This window comes from Mustela nigripes, chromosome 1, assembly GCF_022355385.1.
Source record: "Mustela nigripes isolate SB6536 chromosome 1, MUSNIG.SB6536, whole genome shotgun sequence".
NCBI classification, from domain to species: domain Eukaryota; kingdom Metazoa; phylum Chordata; class Mammalia; order Carnivora; family Mustelidae; genus Mustela; species Mustela nigripes.
The window spans coordinates 128878697-128901724 of NC_081557.1; the positions used below are offsets into that span (position 1 = coordinate 128878697).

The 23028-nt window shown below is 45.3% G+C and overlaps 2 protein-coding genes across 11 annotated transcripts in view; one reads left to right on the forward strand and one right to left on the reverse strand.

The window, feature by feature from the left end:
* The window catches only part of DCLK2 (doublecortin like kinase 2), a 149073-nt gene extending 138065 nt beyond the window's left edge, over nucleotides 1–11008 (forward strand). For 4 of the 7 annotated variants that reach the window (XM_059373539.1, XM_059373548.1, XM_059373558.1 and 1 more), the window contains 2 exons: nucleotides 323–439; nucleotides 5679–11008. In XM_059373539.1, coding sequence (XP_059229522.1) covers nucleotides 323–439; nucleotides 5679–5906 — 345 coding nt within the window. In that variant the 3' untranslated portion in view covers nucleotides 5907–11008. Of the gene's footprint in view, nucleotides 1–322; nucleotides 440–2682; nucleotides 2764–3316; nucleotides 3400–5678 lie in introns of all 7 variants that reach the window. The other 3 variants (XR_009399182.1, XR_009399183.1, XM_059373575.1) reach the window with 2 other exon arrangements.
* Nucleotides 11009–13587: 2579 nt separating this feature from the next.
* The window catches only part of LRBA (LPS responsive beige-like anchor protein), a 729505-nt gene continuing 720064 nt past the window's right edge, over nucleotides 13588–23028 (reverse strand). For all 4 annotated transcript variants that reach the window (XM_059373625.1, XM_059373604.1, XM_059373615.1 and 1 more), the window contains exons 56-57: nucleotides 20663–20814; nucleotides 13588–14718 (exon numbers count right to left, since the gene is read on the reverse strand). In XM_059373625.1, coding sequence (XP_059229608.1) covers nucleotides 14628–14718; nucleotides 20663–20814 — 243 coding nt within the window. In that variant the 3' untranslated portion in view covers nucleotides 13588–14627. The remainder of the gene's footprint in view (nucleotides 14719–20662; nucleotides 20815–23028) is intronic.

The window sequence follows — 23028 nt, forward strand, 5'->3', positions numbered from 1 at the left end:
ATCTATACTAAATTCTGTGGGATTTATGCTTTGTGGGGAGAGTCTCAGAAGCCTAAAGAGTGTCCTCTTTTGTGCTCTTGGAGACTGGTGCTCTCTCCTCAGCCTACTGTAGGCTTACGGAACAGAGCAGATGGCCTGGGGTCTTTCTGAGGACAGAGGACTGCTACACAGCAGTATTTTTAGAAGGTCATGTTCCCCTAACCCTGTGGTAAAGGTGGGCCCTCTCAGGAAGAGATGGTGGGGTGGGGGTGACTACTGAGGAAAACACAACTTAGGTCTGAGAGTCAGAAATCATCATATTTGATTCTTTTCTTTCCTGCAGGATGATGCCTCCCAGGAGAATAATATGCAAGCTGAAGTAACAGGTAAACTCAAACAGCACTTTAATAATGCGCTCCCCAAACAGAACAGCACCACCACCGGGGTCTCGGTTATCATGGTAAGTGGAAGGGCACCCTGTTCTGTTCTTGGAAAGCGGCAGTGTCTGGCCTGACTGCTCAGCTGACCTTGAGTCTTTAGAAGTGGATAGCCAAGGGCTTTTTCCCTTTCATGGAAGGTGGCACCTTCCATGTTCTTCTTTTCGCTTCAGGATTGGCTTGGCACATGGAGAGCCCCCATCTGGCTGACTCCTGGGCCTGGAGTCCTGGGGAGGGGTTTGTGCAGGACCAGCCAGGCCAGTCGGATGGGCCCGGGTGCCGAGGAGCCCCCGGCCTCTCCCTCCAGGCTCAGCGCCCTCCCTGGCCGCTGCTTCTGTTCTCATCCCTGTGTGGTCCGGAGAGGGGTTCCCAAGCCTGGGTGGGTTTACAGACTGAGGAGGTAACTCCCTGCCTATTCGAGGCTTCAGAAATACTCTGTGAGGTAGGAATTATTCTTTGGGACCCAGGATAAGAAACAGCTAAAGTTAAATCCCTTTAAGAAGTCAGTGTTGTGTGGCTTTTAGAAGTACAGAACAATGTAAAAAATATTAATTTTTTCAGGGTTAGATTTTACAAGAAGTCAGTAACAATGATCCCCATATTTTTTTAGGCCTTCCTTCTTTTCAAAGGTTTTTGAGGCAGTTTATCTAAATCCATAAACACAATAAATCAAAAGTGGCATTCAAGTAAGGGAAGTGACATTAAGGTACATTTAGTGAAAGGGAAAATAAAAAGAATAAAATTGAGCCAGAAGTGTTGTTAACTCGCTGAACCAAAACTGACCCCTTGCCGAGGCCGGGCCTTAAAGCCGGTTGTGAGCGTCTCCCACACTGTTGTGGTCCACTGTTGTGGGACCAGGCCCCGGTGTCAGGGGGTTGGGGGGTGAGCTCTGTTTTGCCCACACCCCTCACACGAGTGGCTTCAGACTTGGAATTTCTAAGGAGACAGGGGCCTGAGCTGTGAGCAGCTTGGCCATCCAATCACCTTGGGTGTTAGTGGATCCCCGGGGCCAGCTGGGCACCTGACAGCCAGTGATGGGCCATCACCGTAGTTCCAGCTTTCTAACTCGGGACAAGCCTGTCACCCTCTGGAAAGGTTGAGCTTGTTTTCTACCCGACTATAAGGAAAGCAGGGGCTTCTTCTCTGGCACATTGTAGTCTAGGAATGTTTGCTTAAGAAGATTCCGGATCCAGATAGAAGCTTGAGGGACCCTCCCCCCAGCCCCCACGCCGATGCTGTGAACAGAGAACCCTGTGGGATGTTTGGTAGTGCTTCTGGCACCTTAGCACCACTCGTGGTCTGTCCTGTGGCAGTCTTCCGGACATCCTGTAACTCCCTTATTCCACCCCTGCTAGAAAGCGTGCTCCCTCCCCGCTTCCCTTCCCCAGACAGAGCCTGAGCCTATGGGCTGGGTCTCTTGTTGTGGTGCAGGACTTTGGGGCACTCCGTGCCACCATCATGAGAAGAAGGCCTCTTGAGATGTGGTTTTCTTAGTGTTTTAGCAGTATTCTGCTGAAAGCCTGAGAAGGTCAGAGCTGTCACAGAATTACAGCTTAAACACTTGGAAAAGGACCATCTTGACTGACTCACCAGCAGGAGAGTATTTTCAGGTGGTTCCCCTATGAGAGTGAGCACTGATGGAGGGGACGGATGGCCTGTTACGGCCTGGTTGCATGCCACTGGAGGGCAGCCTCTGTGAAATTTAGAAAGAAATGAAACATTAAAAATTGGAACCATTGACGCATAATGAAAACCCTTAAGAAGAGTGTTTTTTAGAATCAAAATTTAATGACTATGTTAATTAAGCTTCATAGTCTCCTAGAGGAAGGACTTTTACAGGACCATGTCCGGGTTTAGGGGAATTTTACCGTCATTGCCTAGGTCATCTGTGGACTCGGGGCCCACCCAGGAGTCATGGTGGAAGGCCTGTGGCCCACCAAGGCTCTGGAATGATCCAGCCCTTTGTCTTGTGGTCCAGTGTAGGCTCCATTCTGGGTCATAATATTTAGAGCCTCTAAATAGCCTCTAAATAAACCTGTATCTTGGGGGTTACAAATGATAGGTTTCTACTTGCTGATGAAAGAGATCCCTAGTCACATTTCAAACCTCTGAGCTTTAACTGGTTGTGTGAATGATCAACCCCTTCTTATATCTGTAATTCCAGTGGTGACTGTGCAAGCTGCGTGTTTACATGTATGTTCAGTTGTCATTTTGAGCATGTTGGCAGGGGCCCGTCTAACCTCATGTTCCCTACACAACTCTGCAGGTTGTTAGCTCTGAGGAACTGCTGAGTGGCATTGTCACATTCAGTACCTACAGGAGAAATCAGTAAAGCTTGTCTCTGGAGGTACCAATTCTCAACGGCCAAAAAGCCGGCCTGTGAATTTTGGGCTCGTTCCCAAAAGCAGTGGCAAGAAGGCCCCCATGGGGATGTCATGCTAATCCTCACCCAAGCGAGGACCTGGCCTGGGGCATGGTTGTGTGGGGGCAGCTTGCGATGCTTCTGTGTTGTCTTCCTCATCCTCTTCACCACTACTCTGTGTCTGTGTGTCCTGCCCTTAGGAACAGTTTTAAATGGTTTTTATGGGAAAAATGGTGAACCACCAAGGATTCTCCCCAGTATTCATAATGAGAGTAGGGCGCTAACCTGGTTTCCTACAGATTCGAATAGTCATGAAAGTGGGTAACAGTGCCATGGGGCCGAATCCTCAGGTAACTGCTGTGTAACTTCCAGTCAGAACTGTCCTGCCTGCCTTCGCTCCTAGGCCTCTCCCGGCCCGAGCGCCCCACCCCATACCCCCGCGTCTGAGGCTCCTGTGAGAAAATGATAGGGTGACAACGTCAATAACAGCAGGGGGAAAAAGTAAAGCTGACGCTCTTGTCTGCATTTTATTTGACAGTTTGATTTGACAGTTTGAGACACACTTCAGAGTTTTGCCCTTTACCCAGTTGAGACTGTGGGGAGTCCTGAAGCAGAATTCTGGTATTCCACACGCTGTGCTTAATCAGAGCCTCTCCTAACTCACAGCCCCTCTTACATCTGCATGCTTGTCTCAAGACTTCTGACACTAGCGCCCGGCTCGTAGCTTCCTATGGGGCGGGTCTCCTGTACCTACCGACAGCCTTTCCAGGGAGCGTCACGGGCCCTTGGAAAACTTGAATTTAGAGTTTCACAGCTCGCCATGTTGCCTGCCATCCTAGGTGAAGAGCTGGCGAGCGGGTGGGAGGAGGACCCCGAGAGTTCTGCTCAGTGCTGCCTCTTATTGGGTGAACAAGCATCTTTGGGGGAACAACAGCATAGGACAAGTATTCTGCCAAGGCTTTTGTTCTCTTTCTCCAAGTACATTTCGAACAAAGATGCATCTTTATCAGTAGGACAGGTGTGGAGCCTTTGGGGTCAGAGAAGAGATTTCTGTTGGATGGGGTTTTGGTTTAAGACAGGCCTTTGGGTTTGAATAGCACGTGCATTTTCTTTGACTTGTCCTTAGGATCCTTAAAAAAGGACAGTGCCTTTGTAGGGCAGCCTCTTGGTTTTTCCCAGGGGCTCATCCCAGTCTCAGGGACGGGACGAGGCCATCTTGTGGCAGAAAAGGGAATTCTAAGAGACCTCCTTCCCGCTGCTGCTGGTTAGCCTCCTTGAGAAAGGATGAATTCACATGGCGTGGTCTCCCTACTCAAGGTCAAGATGTTCCTTTCAGGGGACATTTGGGGCTGATTGGGCTTAATTAAAGATAGACAAAACTGTTTCAATCGTGTTGCTTCTGTTTGAAGTAAGTCTAGTTTCTGTCCCCGCTTCTCTCCTCCCTTCTCCTGCCTCTCCCGCCGCCTGCATTGCTTCCCTCTGACTAGGTCCAAGGCAATGGTATGTACTAACTGCACTGCAATGCTTTGTTCTGCTGCACACATACATGGTCTCTTGACAGGAAGAGAAAAGGAGAAATAACTGTGGAATTGTTTTCTTCAACGCAGGAGGGAGTTTGTGCTAGGAAAAAGAAAGGGAATGCTGCCTCTCTCCAAGTTCAGTGTTCTTTCCCTGAGGTGCCGCCCAGCCTCCTCTCCTACAAGGAGCTTGGAAACTTGTTCCAGAGCCGTGCTAAGTGTCTGATTTGGCTTTTCCATAGTGACCTACTCTCCAGGTAATGGAAGTTGACCTTGGAAAGTACTGACTGTTAGCTTGAGCTCGGAAGGGCCCGTGGAGTGCCCTGAAGGCAGCCACGCAAGCCCGTTGTAGAAGACCCTGTGGTTTATTCCTGTGCCTTCCAGACCTTGTAGAATGCTCAAAGACTCCATATTACCTTTCCCCCCAGGGCAGTTAGATGACAGAACACCTCCTGATCCTTGGGCCTTTTAGGTAAAAGTGCCCAAGACCTGAAAGCACCTTTAGAAACCCAGTGAGGTGACAGCAGGCTGGGCTTCTCTGGAGAAGCAAGAAATGTTCAAACTGAGGCAAAGGATAACTTAAGTCTTGCCTCTCAGTCTAAGGTCAGAAAAGCAAGGTGATTCCTTCATGTTTATAGCCTTTTCTGTGCTCCTGGAGGAGTTGAGCAGATTAGAAACTTTGGGCATGGGGCACTTGGCTGGCTCAGCGTGGAGGGTATGACTCTTGATCTCAGGGTCGTGAGCTCAAGTGCCACCTTGGTCATGGAGTTTACTTAAAAAAAAAAAAAAAAAGACAAAACAAAACCAACGTGGGCATGTAACAAGATAAAACTGCCCAGGAGGAGAAAAGCAGGTCAGGTGATCATGGAAGATCTAAAATTGGGTAATGGTACACCATCACATTGCAGGCTTTTATAGATGAGGCATCCAGTTGGGTTGGAAGGGGGTTACTGATTTATATGACACGAGAGTCACTTTTCACCCTGGGAGGAAGAACTTGCCTTAGAAAAGCTTACTGTCAGGGCCTTAGCATTTGCAGAGGGTTTGCTTATTATCCTAGGATTCTTCTGGGCTCAAGATCTGGGCATGGGAAGAAGCACTCAGAACTCAGGCCAGCTCCAAGCCAGACAAGAATCGCCTCAGGCTGCCATCCAGGGCTGCCTGACGCTGAGCGGGGCGCCGAGGCCAAGCCTGGACGACTGCCCAGGGAGGGCTGTCCGCAGCCGTTGCTTTTCTCTCAGGCTTCTGTTGGAAGAGAAGTTTGATGTTATTTCTCCTCTTCTGCTCCCGAGTCCTGTGCATGCCCGCGTGTGCTCCTGTCGTGGTAGCTCTGACCCAGGCCCAGGCCGGGCTAATGTGTTGTCTCCGCTGCTTTCTCCTCAGAACACGGCTCTAGATAAGGAGGGGCAGATTTTCTGCAGCAAGCACTGTCAGGACAGCAGCCGACCTGGGATGGAGCTGACCTCTCCAGCCCCTCCCTCAGCTGAGGAGCCTCCTGTGTCCGTGCCGCCAGCCCCGGCCCCTGCCCCTCCGGAATCACCCACACCCCCCTGCCCCCCTGCCGCTGCGGGCTGTGAGCGGGCCGGGACCTGGCGCCGCCACCGTGACTGAGCCCCAGGCAGACGGGCTGGAGCCCGCCACACCGCTGGAAAGCCCCTCGTCTGCCCAGGCTGCCGCGCAGTCCACTCGCTGAAGAGGCTTTCTCCGCTGCCTGTCCTCCAGAAGGTTGCTGGCACCCCCAAGGCCGCCGGGAGCCAGGAGCTCTGTGCCAGGGGCTGGCTTCTTTCATACTCTGGGCTCTGCCCGCTAGTTCCTGGAGGGTCCTATGCAGTGTTAGCCTTGGTGACAGAAATTCAGAGAGGCTCATTTGAAGTTGATGGTTTTTTGTTTTTTGGGTTTTTTTTTTTTTTGGTTCAATGGACATTTTCAGTGTCACCAAGAGAATGTGCAACTTTTATCTGGGATTTAACGCATTTTTATAGAAACACTTTGGATGAACCAAGATCTCTCCCCTATTTAAGTAAACTCGGAGTGTTCCTTTTTTTCTTACGAGAACTTAGAACTGCATTTGTCCCTTTGCGGGTATCCTGTGAGAGGTGACATGGCTCCTTCCTCTGCTGATGGGGTTTGGAGGACTGGCTTTCTGATGGGAGAATTGAGCATCCAAGAGGACAGTCTGGTCACTGGACACTAATTCCAGACTTTGAGAAGTGCTTTCTGGTGCCTGAGGAAGCAGCCTACCATGTATAGCTTGGGGTGCTGGGCTTACCTGAGATGACACTGGATATTTATTTGTACACAGACCCCAGGGGAAAGTCATTTTGTTCCCTCAACTTGTGTGTTCTCCCGCTAACTCTTCCCCCATATGTATTAGGAAATGCTAACGAAGTTGTCCTTTGGCCTTTTTCATGAAAGGCTTGGCGCATGCAGCTTTCCCTGGGCCAAGGTGGCTGCTTCTCAGCAAGTCGGCTTCTAGAGAGCAGGCATCTGAGCAGCCACCAGAGTCTCCATCACCTGTTTGTCATCTGGAGCTGACCGGAAACAACTGAGGAAACCTGGGCCGAGGCCCAGGCAGGACTGGGGCAGGGAGGTGCTCCGCAGACATCCTCTGTTATTAACCTTCTGGAAGGCTGCTGGCAGTTTTTCCTTTTTTCCCACTACCCTGCCCTTTTTAATCATTGTACGTAATCAGTAGATTTGTTTTACCCACTCATCCCCTAAACTGGTGGGCCCTGTAGTTCATTCTAATTGTTAGACTTTTGCCTCTTACCAGTGTACCTAACCTGCAATAAACCCTTCTTGAGAAAAAATGCTGGGGGTGGGCAAAGGATTGTGTGGTGGTGTCTTGCGGGGGATGTGTGATCAGAGCACACCGCCTTGCCCCAGGATCTGGCAGATGTACCCTTGTCTGGTGAGGAGGGGAGAAGAGCACATGAAAATGCATCTTGGTCTAAGTGTATTTGGTAACAGGTGCAGAAACCCACAACAAAAGCTCAGGAATAAATAGGGATTATTAGCACACAGTGGAGGAATCCTGTGGAACCAACGGTAGGAAGGTCAGGCTCTATAGGAAATGGGGAGTCCGGGCAGCTGTTCCCGTGTCTCCTGTCACTGTCTCTGACTCAGAGGCTGTGTGGTCTCCTGTCGGCTGCTTTGGGTGCATCTCGGCTCCTGGTTTCTGTTCTCTCCTAACACCTGCTCACCTACCGCTCTGGTGTAGCCCGGTGCTGCTTCTGTCCCCAGCTTCTCGAGGCTGCCCAGCTGCAGGCCTAGAGACTATCTCCTTCAGCCCTGGATCGCTTCATTCACACTGGTGAAGGATTGAGACCATGTGCCTGTTCTCAGGTACGCGATGATTTCTCCCTGGGCTGGTGCTGGCTCATGATTCGATCCGGAGGCCAGTTATAAAACACAGATGGGCTTCCCAGGCCCACAGCTGCAGCAAGTACCAGCCTCAGGAGGAGGGCAGTTTCCCAAAAGCTGTGATGTACCGACCTAGACCCTTCTGCATGTCTCTGTCCTCACTGAGAAGTTCAAGAGCAAGCCTTTTCACAGCTTCCAGTGGAAATATTTTTGTTACTGGAAGGAAAGGCCTCATGTAAAGGAAAGAACACAGAAGTAGGGATGGAGCATGGCCTCTGGCAGTGATCAGAGTCTGAAATCCGAGCTCCTTCCAGGGACTGAAATCCAAAGGCATTTGCTAACAACTTAAGAATGTAATTGCCAAGGCAGCGGTCATGGTCGATAAGACGAAGGAGCATCTTCTGTTCTGCACATGTTCCCACCCTCTGCGTCCCCCTCACGTGGCCTGGGACTTGGGGGAGGAGGCCTGGAGACAGGAAGCGGTGTGAGCAGGTGTGACAGCTTGGCCTGGTGTTCCCTCTAGGATTCTCGTAATCCCACAGACACCTCGAGTGACGTGTGCTGGTAACGGAGCAAACCAAGCAGTGAGGTGACATGATCCAAGTCACAGGATCGGCAGGGGACAGAGTCACCAGGCAGCTTTATGTTCTTCCATCTCAGTGCTCTTTGGAGGTTCCTGTCCCCAGGGTGGGGGTGGGAAGCCAGGGGGAGGTGGCCAAGACCTGGATATAGTGGTCATCTGAGCAAGGATCCTTAATAAAGGCTCTGACTCTACAGGCAAGTTGTTCATTTACTTGTGTGCTTGGAAAACATCCATTGAGTTCTGTTCTCAGAACTCAGGTTAAATACAGGTATATAATTGCTAGGTTCCTCCACTCCTGCACGGTGAGAATAGCCTGTCCTCGTTGGGTGTTCATTCCCTTACTCCAGCCAGGGGATCTGCAGCTACAGAAACTGGCCTTTGAAGGGGTAGAAAAAGAGGAGCAGGGTGCCTGCCGGGCTCGACGTCTGGGCCATGAGTCAGGCCGGGTATCTCTTTTTTCAAAAGGCTTGCTGTAATATGGAAATACATGGAATATATGGATTGAAAACATTCGGCAAAACTCCCCCCAAATATCTTCATGGATATGACTGTGAAATGGGAGTTTGAAAACAGCGAGGACAGTTCAGCACAGACCGTGTGGAAAGAGAAAAGGGTGCCGATGTATGGTGCTGTGGAGAAAGTTCTAGAACAGTGTGCTGCCTCCTGGAAACGTGGTGTCAAGTTCCCATTTTCTGGTGCCACATTGAAAAGAAGTGGGTGAAATTAATTTTGTAGTATATTTTATTTAACTCAGTGTCTTTACAGTATTATTTGAACATGCAACCAATGTTAACAAAATCTTGGACATCTTTTTTTTTAATCGTTGAAATCTACTGTGCATTGGCATTTACAGCATGTCTTTGCTTGGGATGGGCACATTGTGAGTGGTCGGAGCCCACGTAGCCACGCCGGCCACTGCAGCTCTAAAGAAAAACCACGGCTCTCCATCTTTGTTGCTCTTTTTTTGTTTTGTTTGTGCCTATGGTGTGAATGACGGTGTAGAAAGAATGCTTCTCCAGCCTTTACATGGGATGGGCTGATTTAAAATGACTCAGCAGGTTAGAATGCAGATCCAGACCCACAGTGTGAAGTCAGGGTGTGAAGGGCTGCGGTTCTGCTGACTGCGTCCTGGATGCATGGCAGCTCGTGGGAAAGATCGGGGTGCGGGGAGCTGCAGCGGTCAGCGCTCAGGAGGTGCCCCCAGAGCTCCTTGCATGTTAGCGTGACCTCACACTGCGCAAGGGCAAGGATGTGTGGAGCGTGGGCCAGGGAAGCCCAGTCTTCCCATGGGTGCAGATCTGTTCGATGGCCTCGAGGTGTGTGGTGCACATGAGGCAACAATCATCTGAGGGAGGGCAGCCAGGGTATGCGGGCTTTGAAGCCCTTGGCAGCCAAGGACTAGGGGGACATGTAAAGGCACTAGGGAAACGAGAGGCACATCCTTAGATGTCTTGGCTGGTTAAAGACTTGTTCCACAGCTGAGGGTGTAGACTCACTTCTGCTTACTCTGGATGGTGGTCGGAGGTTAGTAGGTAGGAGGCACAAAGGGTCAGGTGTGTGTGTAGAGTCTGAGACTCTTATTGAATGGCAGCCCAGTGACAGAATTAGCTGCTTTCTGAAGGAGTGACAGTCTAGTCCTTGGAAGCGCTTACCTGCTAAGGCATAACCACAGTTATTCACGGAGTACTTCATCCTGTATCATTTGGGCCACACAACGTCCCTGAGAGCAAGAGGTTAATGGCCGCATTCCACCAATGAGAAAACTCAGGAGGGTCAGGAGCTCATCCCGACTTCCTGGAGCTGGGACATGCTGCTCCTGGTTCCCAGGGAGGCTGTCCTTATACCTGTCCACTAGGTGGTCGGAGATGCTTTAGATGGGCCGTCTGTGTCCTAGGTAGAGGTGGGATGCGATGCTGGAGACACCTGGCAAAATGGTAGAAAACTGGGGATTGAGGAGGTCTGAGAGGTTATGGGGGCAGCGGGGAAGGGGGTGCCGGTTTCTGTTAGACAAAGAGAGTAGTTTCTCCAGAAGGAAGCTGGTGTGTGCATCTTAGTCTTGGCCAGCAGATGTGAAGTGGGCACTTTATGATAAAGCCTTGAACTCGAAGACGGCTGTGGGAAGGTGCTGCCCTCACTGAAGAACTGAGGGGAAGGAATGGGTGTATCTGGTACACAGCCATTTGCTTCTGCCCTGCCCTTTCCCAAACAGAACCCCCTCATTCGTCATTCGGGATGGTGTGGTTGGGAAGGTTTCAACCTGGTGGGCTAAGTTTATTGGGTTGTGAGGGTCGGGCATCTGTGCGGAGGATGAAGTTGGGTCTGGGGAATGTCTTTCAAATTGTCCAGATTCAAAGCTGCAAAGCAGCCAGTTGCTGCCTGCCAGGTATGAGGAAATAACAGCTTGCCCAGCACCCCCACCCCCAACTTTCGTTTGGCAAGGAAAAATATTCCTGAACTTGAGACAGGAATGTAATTCACTTCATGTTTCTGGCATATGACTGCCGAGGTGTCAGAATTCATAGGAACATTTGTGCACTGCCTTCTTCCCTTCTTGGAGAGCCTGGCTGTCTCCAGAAGACAGCTTGCCTAAAGGCCAGACCACGCTAAGTTTCATTAGAAAAATGTGATGTCCTTTGGTTTGAGCAATCTGCATTTTTGGTTCATAGCAGGGAAGGCTGGGAATGATGTCAGTGTCATTAGTAATAGGCTTGGGTTTTTAAATAGTGATCTTGTGACTTTGGGGGACCCAAAATGTGCATCATGGACTCAACTCTTTATATATAGATTTGATTCATGGGAAAAATATAAAAGCTGTTTTGCCCACATATCTGAGAGGAAATAAAAGAGACAAAACTTAACAATTTTTTTTTGTATTTTGTTACTGATTTGCTATATTATGGTGTTTTCCTTCCATTTTATAGTGTAGGAAGTTTTTAAAATTCTCAGCTTCCTTCTGCTACAAAAATGGGAGTTGTTAGGCTGGTTCCTCTCCTAGTTGAAGTAGAAAACTCTTCTTTCAGGTGCCTGGGTGGCTCAGTGGTTTAAAGCCTCTGCCTTCAGCTCAGGTCATGATCCAGGGTCCTGGGATCGAGACCCGCATCAGGCTCTCCGCTCAGCAGGGAGCCTGCTTCCCCCCCTCTCTTTTCTCTCTCTGCCTACTTGTGATCTCTGTCAAATAAATAAATAAAATCTTAAAAACAAAACAAAAAGAACACAACTCTTCTTTCCCCAGTAGTGGGGCAGAGAGAGCCAAGGAGAAATATTTGCTGATCCACAGTTTATGCAGGTTTTGAGATTCACGTCTCGTCCTCCTTGTTTCTTGTTTGTGAACACACTTTGGCCAAATGTGATGTCACATGATGAGGTGAGGCTGGGGGTTGGCTGCTACTATATGATCTGTAATGTACCCCAGGAACCGGCCAAGCTTCTCCACCAGTCTCAGTGGTAGGACTCTCCATCCCGTGTGCATGCAGAAGGAATCTGTGTCCTTTTGCACTGATGGAGGGCGAGCAGGGCAGTGCAGGAGAAGAACGAAACCAGGTCTATGATTTGTATGGCCAGGAGCTCTTGAAATCCTGTCCAGGAAAAAGCTATCAGGTACCTAGTGAAAATCTCTCCCCTAAAATCTACAAATGGTAGATTTGTTGTCTATCATTTTAATTCAGTTCTGTTTGCTGAAAAGGGTCTAAAGTGGAAGTGCTGTCTGGCTGAATGAGGGATTCCTGGCCATCTCCTGCAGACTTGACCCTCGCCAGCTTTGTTATCCCACTGGCCATCTGACAGTTCGGGGGGTGCACATGGCTTCGCGGTGTGTGTGTGTGTCTGTCTTTCGGCCACTGGCCCTCGGGCTCTGCTCCGCCGTTGGAGCTGAATGGAGAAGGGCAGCCTCAGGTTCCAAGCTACCTCATGTCCTACATGCAGCTTCTTAGCATTCCTGTGCAGGTCACTGTGAATCCTCTTGTCCTGTAGGCTGATCAGTAGAACTAAATGTTTCAGGGGACAAGATCATTCCTTTTATTGAATTAATGTATTAGAATATTTATTAATGGATGTCTGGTGTCCTCTGGGGAGTAAGATTCTCATCTGAGAGGGAGTCATCCATCAGCGTGTATCAGTGTGCCTGTCAAGTTTTCGTGTCCTATATGCGCTAAGCCCGTCTTTCTCCCAGAGATCCAGCGTGCTGTTTCTTGAATTACAGAGCCTCGAGGACTTGATTGGTGGCATTTCAGTAAGAATCGATACTATCAGGGAGGAAAATCTGAATTCCTTGAGGTGGTGCATTTTAAAACCAGCTGTAAATTACTGTATGTAGAGGGAACACAGCCCACTTCCAACCACAGCCACTTTCTGAGCGTGCCACCCCGCTTCCCATCTGCGCGGGTCATCCAGCTTAGTCCCAAACCACCGCGGCTTTGACTCTTTTCCCCTTATTGGTTTAAATTTATTTGAAGAAATGTTTGTGTGTGTGTGTGTGTGTGTGTGTGTGGTTTTTTTAAGTAGCTAACGTTGGTTAAAATAAATCAATGTTGAATAAATCCTAACAAATATGGTAAACAGATTCTGTCCTTAAGAAGCCCTTGTGTTGACACCAGCTATATTTGTTTTATGAGTAAAGGAATACATAAGTAAATAATATGTTACTTATGTTTTGGCTAATTTTCCATAGTTGTAAGTTTTAAAACACATAAAGGCATTGGAGGCACCAATTTTCTTCTTAGGCCCAAGAGGAAGCTACTTTATTCATTTTGCTTTAAGCTTGTAAAAATGGGGTAATTCAAAGTATCAAATGCTTGGCATAGGATGTAGATATTCCTAATTCTACCATTTTCCCTAAACTTTCCAAAGTAAAATATCAGGGGGTAACAGCAGCGAGGATGTTTAATTAATTTACCAGTAACTTGGGGTTTTCTTTGCTCTAAAAGGGATATTCTCACATTTGACTTTTTTTTTTTTTCCTTAATGGTTTTATAAAACAGTGGTGGATCTTAGCTATAGGTCTAGTGTTCTCATCAGCGTAAGTCTCAGTAAGACGGAGCTGTCTGGTCAAAGACGACCCAAGTTCCTGTTTCAAGAAAGTCTCTTGTTGGTTATTGTTCAAGATCTGGGATGACACCAGAGTTTGACATTTTCTTTGTGAAGAATTGTTTCATTAATGTTTTAAAGTAGAAGTGAAAAGATATTCTGAAAAATTCAATTTCAAATGCCATTTCATTTAATTTTTCTGTCAAACTGATTGTTCCATTCCAAATCTTTGCTTTTAGAGAAGAGCTGAATGTTGGAAAATAGGAGGGGACCCCTTTAGGTAAGTGCAAGAGAAAGAGATGGAATGCTGGTTTCAACTCGAAGTTCACAACTTACAAAGAATTTATTTATGCAATACAGACCTTTTCTCAAATATTTTTCACAGATTTCCACAGCAGTCTGCTAGAAAAGTAGAATTACACAACACCAAAATAACATGTTTCTTAGTACAAACTGCTACTCAAAGGAAGGTGAAGATACTTAGTAACAAAGAGAAGGTCAGATGGGTGTTGCTTCCTACAGCACCTCATTTGCCTCTGTTCTCAGACTGGGGTGGGGGAGGGAAGCCCGGCTGATGGCTCTGCCTCAGTGCCCTGGGACAGTCAAACCTCTGGGGTGAGCTTTGGTTCTTACATTCACTTTAAAAGAAAAACAAAGGTTGTGAGCCCACGAGTCCTTCCATCATTTCATTTTGGTGAAAACATTGTAAATAAAACATTGTAACTACTTCACACTTGCTATAACATTAGATCCTTTATGTTAACCATACAATAAAAGAACCTCCCCCAAACCATAATTTTCTAGATCTAAAGCATGCTTCAACAATATTGATAGAAATAATTCATTGAGATGTTTTAAATTACATTTACCATAATTTAAACATTACTATTTAAATCCCAGAAATTTCAGTGCTGAAGAAGCACGATTGCTTGGAAAAATGCAGGACCCAAAGTACAGCATAAAATTCCCAATCCCAGTATTGTAACTCATTTCCCTATTGTTAAAATCATGTATTTCTCAAGATTATAGATAAAGGGAAGTGGTTTTTCATAATATAGTTAGAATAAGTGGGTTTACTTGCTCCACTGTATGTTTCCATAATTGGTGAAAATAGACTTCTCATTATGACTAAAAATATAGATTTTTTTAAACTACAGAACCCAGCAGCCAATTTTCTGCTTTGCTATTCCCCCCAAAAAAGTCAAGCAAAATCTACAAAAATAGCAATTAACTTTAAAAAATATTTTGCTTCTTAGAGCAAATTTAAGTTACATTCACATGTGATAGCTACTTCTAAGAGAAAGCTGCTCCCGATCACTCCCCCCGCTGAGGCTGGGGGCCAGGCTGCCACGCAGCTGTCGCTGTCAGTAGCGGGTTTGGTATTCGTGATGCCACCGGTTAAAGTCGTTGTAAAACAGGACGATGCTTCCCGAGGCCATGCCAGAAATGATGCACCTGGGAGGACCAAGAGAAGGACGGGTTTACAAATCTATTTATTTCCTAGGGTTCTGTTCCTAAAGAAAGAACTGCTTTCCCTGAATCTACAAGGTTAATCTAGAAGATGGCAGTCAAACCTAACAATCTGCGAGGACCACGGTGCGTTTTCTGATGATTGATTAGGATACAGCACTCAGTGAGCTCAGAATGCCACCTCCAAAACTCCACGAAGATCCACAGCACAGCCTGCCTTTTTACTGAACGTGCCGCCAGCATGTGCACGAAGAATCCCTAACACCTGCTAGACTTGGTCATTTCTGAGCAGGGGTGCTGGTCCTGGCTTTTATTTTTATATACTTAAAATTGAAGTCTAGTCGCGATGCGATGGTACGTTAGTTTCAGAGGTACAACATGATTCTACAACTCTGTACGTTATCCTGTGTTCTCAAGTGTAGCTCCCATCTGTCACCATGTGATGCCAGGACTACTCCCTCTGCTGTGCCTTCCCCGCCCCCTTTTTTTAAGATTTTATTTATTTGACCAACAGATATCACAAGTAGGCAGAGAGGAAGGCAGAGAGAGGAAGGGAAGCAGGCTCCCCGCTGAGCAGAGAGCCCAATGCGGGGCTTGATCCCAGGACCCTGAGATCATGACCTGAGCTGAAGGCAGAGGCTTTAACCCACTGAGCCACCCAGGCACCCCTGCCTTTCACCTTTTATATGAGGTACCAAGTACTTGCTGGTGGGGGAAGCAGCACACAAGTGTTGACCACAGTTTGGGCTGAGCTCTGCTCTGCAGAAGGTCTGGGCAGGGGGTGGGGGGACCCTAGTCCTCAAAAGACCGTGAACTCACTGAAAGGACCACTAAAGACAGAGCATTCTCCAGAATAAACCATGTTAGGCAACAAAACTTGTTTTAATAAATTTAAAAGTCATACAAAGTATCTTTTCTGATCAAACAGAATTAGAAATTAATAACAAGGAAAACTGGAAAATTTACAAATATATAGAAATTAAGCAACCAATGAGTCAAAGAAATCTGAACAGAAATTAAAAGACTCAGACAAATGAAAACAAACACAACAAACCAAAACTTAATGCAATGCTGAAGGAAATTTATAACTATAAATACATACATTAAAAAAGATCTAAATTAGTAACCTAATTCTATGCCTTGAAGTAGAAAAAGCAAACTAAACTCAAAGCTAACAGAAGGAAGGAAATAATAAAGAGTAGGGATAAAATAGAGGACAGAAAAAAATGGGAGAAGAATCAAGAAAACCAAGAACTGGTTCTTAGAAGAGGTTACCAAATTGACAAACTTTTGGCTACATTGACTAAGTAAAAAGAGAGGACTCAAACTGCTAAAATCATAGAGATGTTACTGTCAATTTTATGAAACAAATGATTATAAGAGAATGCTTGGAATAACTGTGTATGCCAACAAATTAGATCAAATAGAATAGATGAAATGGGAAAATTCTTTTTCGTTGTTGTTTTTTTGAAGATTTTGGCAGCACTTGGGTGGCTCAGTTGGTTAAGTGTCTGCCTTTGGCTCAGGTCATGATCCTGGAGTCCTGGGATCGAGCCCCATGTTGGGCTCCCTGCTCAGTGGGGAGTCCGCTTCTCCCTCTCCCACTGCCCCTCCCCACACTCATGCTCTCTTCTCTCTCAAATAAATAAAATCTTTAAAAATAAATAGATTTTAAGAAATCTCTACACCCAGCTTGGGGCCTGAACTCATAACCCTGAGATTAAGAGTTGCATACTCCACCAACTGAGCCAGCTAGGAGCCCCTGAAATGGAAAAATTCTTAAAAACACAAACTATAGGGGCGCCTGGGTGGCTCAGTGGTTTAAGACTCTGCCTTCGACTTGGGTCATGGTCTCAGGGTCCTGGGATTGATCCCCGCATCGGGCTCTCTGCTCAGCGGGGAGCCTGCTTCCCCCTCTCTCTCTGCCTGCCTCTCTGCCTACTTGTGATCTCTATCAAATAAATAAATAAAAATCTTTAAAACAAACAAACAAACAAAACCCCACAAACTATACCAAAACTGAATCATGCAAAAATAGAAAATATGAATAGACTTATAACCACTAAGGAGACTGAATGAATAATCAAAAGCCTCCCAATAAAGAAAAGCCCTGGACTAGATGGCTTCAATGGTGAAATCTATCAAACATTTAAAGAAGGATTAACACCAATTCTTACTCCTCTTAAAAAAAAGAAAAGAAACTAAAGATAAGAAAACACTTCCTAAGTGTTTTCCTAAGAAATGACTTCCTAAGTCATTCAGTGAGGCCAGTGTTACCCAGAGAGACACATAAGAAATGAAAATTACAGACCAATATCACTTATAAATACTACTACAAAAGTGTTCAACAAATATTAGCAAACCTAATTCAGGCACATATTAAAAGGATTATACACCATGACCAAGATGGGTTTACTCTTGGAATACAGTGAAGGTTCAACATACAAAAATCAATGAAACCCATTACATTAGCAGAACTAAGAAAAACCTACATAATCACTTCAATTGATGAACAAGAAGTAGTTCACAAAATTCAACATGCTTTTATGATAGTAATCAAACTAGGAATAGATGGTAAGTACATAAACACGATAAAGGGAATTTATGAAAAACCCACAGCTAATACTCAATGGTGAAAGACTAAAAGCTTTTCTTCTATTATCAGAAACAAGACAAAAATAAACACTTTTACCAGTTCAATACGGTACTGGGATTCCTAGCCAGAGCAATTAGGCAAGACAAATAAAAAACATTCAAACTGGAAAGTTCGAAGTAAAATTATTTCAGTTTCAGATGACATGACCTAATAAGTAGGAAATCCTAAGTATTCCACAAAAACCTGTTAGAATTAATGAATTCAACAAAGTTGCAAGATATAAAAACAACACAAAAATAAGCTGCATTTCTCTACATGCACAATGAAAAAAATCTGAAAAGGAAATTAAGAACAATTCCATTTACAATAGCAATGAAATGAATAAAATACTCAAGAATAAATTTAATCAAGGAGGCGAAAGACTTCTATATTAAAAACTATAAAATGCTGGGCGCCTGGGTGGCTCAGTGGGTTAAGCCGCTGCCTTCGGCTCAGGTCATGATCTCAGGGTCTTAGAATCGAGTCCTGACTCGGGCTCTCTGCTCAGCAGGGAGCCTGCTTCCCTCCCTCTCTCTCTCTCTCTCTGCCTGCTTCTCCCTCTACTTGTGATCTCTCTCTGTCAAATAAATAACTAAAATCTTAAAAAAAAACAACTATAAAATGCTGCTGAAAGAGATTAAAGAAAACGAATAAATGGAAAGACATCTGTGTTCATAGACTGGAAGATTTGATATTGTTAAAATGACAACAGTAGCCAAAGCAATCAACACATTCAACCCAATCCCTACCAAAATTCCTACCCCCAACTTTTTTTTTTCAGAAATAGAGAAACCCATCTTAAAATTCATAATGGAATCTCAAGGAACCCCAAATAGTCAAAAACAATCATGAAGAAGGAAAAAAAAAAGAATAAAAATCAGATGTCTTGTACTTCATGAATTCAAAACTCCCCACAAAGCTATCGTAATCAAAACAGTTTGGTACTGGCATTTGGACCAATGGAATAGAGAACCCGGAAATGAACTCACATATATGGTCAGATGATTTTTGGTAAGTGTCAAGACCATCCAGTGGGGAAAGGACAAACTTTTCAACAAATAGTTTTCGGAAAACTGATAACTCACATGCCAACGAATAAAACTGGACCCTTAAAAATGGATCAGAAACTAAATAAAGGGGCACCTGGGTGGCTCAGTTGTTAAGCATCTGCCTTCAGCTCAGGTCATGATCCCAGGGACCTGGGATTGAGTCCCACATCAGGCTCCCTGATCAGTGGGAAGCCTGCTTCTCCTTCTCCCACTCCCCCTGCTTGTGTTCCCTCCCCTACTGTGTCTCTGTCAAATAAACAAACAATCTTAAAAAAAACAAAAACGAAACCAAAAAACACAAACATAAGTGTTACAACTCAAACTCATAGGGGAAAAGCTTTATGACACTGGATTTTGCAGTGATTTCTTAGGTACACTAGAAGCATTTGCAACAACAGTAAAAAAAAAAAAAGTCATCAAAATTTAAAACTTTTGCACATCAGAGGACACTATTAAGAGTGCAAAGTCAACACCACCAGTCATTTGGGAAATGCAAATCAAAACCACAGTAAGAGACCATTTCACATCCACTAGGATGGATATTATTAAAAACAAAAATAAACTACAACCAGGACATAACAGGTGTTGGTGAAGATGTGGAGAAATTGGAGCCCTTGTACACTGCTGGTGGGAATGTAATATGGTACAGCCCCTATAGAGAACAGTTTGGCAGTTCTTCAAAAAGTTAAACATAGAATTACCATATGACTCAACCATTCATTCCGCTCCTGGCTATCTACCCCAAATAAGTGAAAACAAGAATCTGAACAGGTATTTGTTATGTGAATGCTCATGGCGACATTATTCACAACAGCCATTAGATGAAAACAACCAAAATGTCAGTAGATGCATGGCTATGTAAAGTAAGCATGAGCTTGATACATGCTACAACAGGACAAATATTTTATGCTTCCACTTACACGAAGTGCCTAAAAGAAACAAACTCATAGAGACAGACACTGGAGTTGAGGTAACCTGGATGGAGCGCTGGGAGGGAAAGTGGGAAGTTAGTGTTTAAGCGGGAGAGGACTTCTCTTTGGGATGATGAAAAACTTATGAAAAGAAAAAAACTGGAGATGGGCAGTGATGGTAGTTGTACAACAGTATGAATATACGTAATGCCAATGACTTGTACACCAAAAAAAAAGGTAAATTTTATGTGTATAGCACAATAAAAAAAAATTAGGAACTAAAATCTGTGATCGTATATTAAGGTGAAATAAGATATTTGGGGCGCCTGGGTGGCTCAGTGGGTTAAGCCGCTGCCTTCGGCTCAGGTCATGATCTCAGGGTCCTGGGATCGAGTCCCACATCGGGCTCTCTGCTCAGCAGGGAGCCTGCTTCCCTCTCTCTCTCTCTGCCTGCCTCTCCATCTACTTGTGATTTCTCTCTGTCAAATAAAAAAAATAAGAAAAAAAAATAATTTAAGATATTGAAGACATTCTCCCCCAAATTTACCACTTGGAAGGTTTTAGGAAAAAGGCAAATCTCTCCACAGAATTCTCATGGACAGAGATACAGGTATTTTATATTAAACATGTTTATAGCTCTTAAAGTTTTATTATAAGGAAAAAGTACTCTAAGAAATATAAAAAACTTTATGGCCATGTAATTACAGTCTTTGTTACTTAACCTGTCTATTGATGGAGAATTCAGCCTTTGTCCATGAGTGACAATCTTGGAAAGAAAATCACACTTAAAAAAAAAAAAAAAAAAAACAATATTCACTAGCTTTTTTTTTTTTCTTTAAAGAAAGATTTTATTTATTTATTTGACAGAGACACAGTGAGAGAGGGAACATAAGCAGAAAGAGTGGGAGAGGGAGAAACAGGCTTCCCACTGAGCAGGGAGCCTGATGTGGGACTTGATCCCAGGTCCCTGGGATCATGACCTGAGCTGAAGGTAGATCCTTAATGACTGAGCCACCCAGGTGCCCTACTGGCTTCCCCCCCCCCCCAAAGTTATTTATTTATTTATCTGAGAGAGAGCACAAACGTAGAGCAGCAGAGGGAGCAGCAGGCTCCCCACTGAGCCGGGAGCCAGGTATGCAACCTGATCCTGGGCCCCAGGGATTATTACCCGAGTGGAAGGCAGATGCTTTACTGACCGAGCCATCCAGGTGCCACTGACTGGCTTTTCTGATTGCCCAGGTGATCCCCACAACCTAGTCTATCCATCAGCCCACTTAAATAAATTCCCTCCGGTTTTTACTATCCCCATCAGTAGACCATGATTTTAGTGTTACCTCTGGTCGTAAGACAGGGCCATGGCCCGGATGCCAGCATCGCAGCCTGGATAGGTGAAGAGGTGCTTGAGGTCAGACACCTGCCAGACCATGACCACACCGTTGTCTCCTCCTGTGAGCAGGTACTGCCCATCTCGGCTCAGCTGGATGGCCTAGGAGAGACCCAGCAATAGTCAGCAGAGGTGTGGCCTGAGGAGAACCCTGGCTCCCGCCCTGTGTTTCATTCCTCCTCCATGCAGCCACTCAAGGCAGGCAGACAGGGCATGTGTGCTCCTGAGAAGGTTATAGGAAATCAGAAATTACAGAAAACTTTGTCCATTTTTCAAAAAACAAATGGGCAAAGCTGGGCAGTGTTTGAGGTTTTGCTTTTTTTAATTTTCACATTTTAAAGATGAGGTGGCAAAGTCTTCCAGCTCTGTGAATACTATTTAAATGGTGTATGTTGTGAACTGGGACCAACATTCTAAAGTGAGCAGCCTCCTGGCATCTCTCCAGTTGTACTGCGGGTGTGCTAAGCCCACTCTGTAGTAGGCTGGGCAGGCAGTGCTAGCTGCCCTCAGATCTCCGCTAAAACATGCTGCCTTTGGGCCCACAGCCCCGTGGGAGAAGACCAAGAGCTTTAACACCTTCACTAGGCCTGCTGGATTTTTACAGCAGTTAGGAAGATAGCTTGGTAGTTAGGGAACCAGCTTCCAGGGTGACTAAACCCCAGGTGAAGCGTTTTCCTTTTGCCCCAGGACTGAATGCTTCCCGCCAGTACCGAACAGGAAGTACAGACATGAAATTTGCTCTTCAGTCCTGTAAATGGGGCCAAATACACACTGCCTGTTTTTATATGACTTTTTTACATTTTAGTGGTTGGGAAAAAATCAGAGGAAAAATAATATTCCATGACATATGAAGATTATATGAATTCCAAATTTCAGCGCCTGTAAATAAGGGTTACTGGAACATAACCACACCCATTCATTTATGGTCACTCTCACTAGTGACTGCAACAGAATATAGAGTCTACAAAGCCTAAAATATTTTTTATCCTTTTACAGAGAAAGTGTAAACACCTGTAATCCTATGCCTACTTGGACAGTGAATATGGGAAGACAGATTATTCTAGCAAGTCAGAAAGAAAAAAAAATCTAACTTCTGAAATTAACTCTTTCCTGTACTCAGTTTTAGTATAGTTGCCCAAAGTCTGTAATCTGCCCTTTGACAAAATTTTTTAAAAATCCTGGAAAAGTAAGGACCGTTCCATAGCCATTCATTCACATTAATGTAAATGCCAACTTTTACTGGTCTCTTAACTGTAGTTTATTTTCAAGAATACAAAAATACATCTAAGAAAAGCCCTTGTATGCAAGATAGTCACAGGTAAGAATAATTCTCTAAATCTTAACCCAATGCAAACAGTAAGTTTTTTCAATATTCTTTTCCCCATTCACATCACAAATGGCAATAGCTAAGGGCTACCAGGGAGCTGCAGTAAGGGCTGGGGCAAACAATATTTGCCACACTTATAAAATTCAGCTGATGAAAACCCATTAACCTTATGGCTGTGTTTCACTTGAATTTTATACCTGAGGCTTTCTGCTGGATAAATGCCAGACTAAAACATAAATTAAAACTATTGATCTTCAACTCTTTGTTCTAGTAAAGAATTGTTAATCCTAGTTCTGTCTGGAATTAAATAAAACCTGGATTTTTAGGATTATACACTTATTGGCATCCAAAACATTTTAATAAGCCAGGAGCCTGCTGAAATGAAACGGTAGTTTGTTGGCCTTTCTCATGAGTTCCCCTGGAGTAAGAGCCACACGGTCTTCACTCAAACCAGCACTCAGAGTTCTTAACTCCAGCTCCTCTCCTCGGCATCCTGGTTGGGTAGAGACTGGAGATTTTAGAGGGCCCCGGAGACATGTGATTGCCCCCTGGAATCCGGAGTGCCTTGGACTGTGCTGTAGCTGCACTGGTTTCTGTGGCCAGAGCAGTCTGCTGGACATGATCACGACCTAAAACAAGGCTTCCCCAGCAAAAGAAAATAAATGAGTTCCTACGGGTGAAATGGTGGCTCTCCTTTGTTTAGGATAAAATAACTTTGCTGCTCTGTACCGGCTGCCCACTTAATTTAAGTTACTCATTAAGACATCTAAACACTGCCTAGCTGATGTGCTGTGATACGTTAAGCAAATGCCACCGAACAATCTGGCATCTAAATAAAAACAGGTGGGAAGCCTTGATTAGCACAGAGGTTCCCCAGGCTGCCTGCCTGCAGGGTTGTTGGTATTTCAAAGAAACTTCATTTCTGGTCTGAGCTGATGACTAATTTGTTTCCATGGTCCCCTTTCCTAATACAGCACAGACTACAGGAT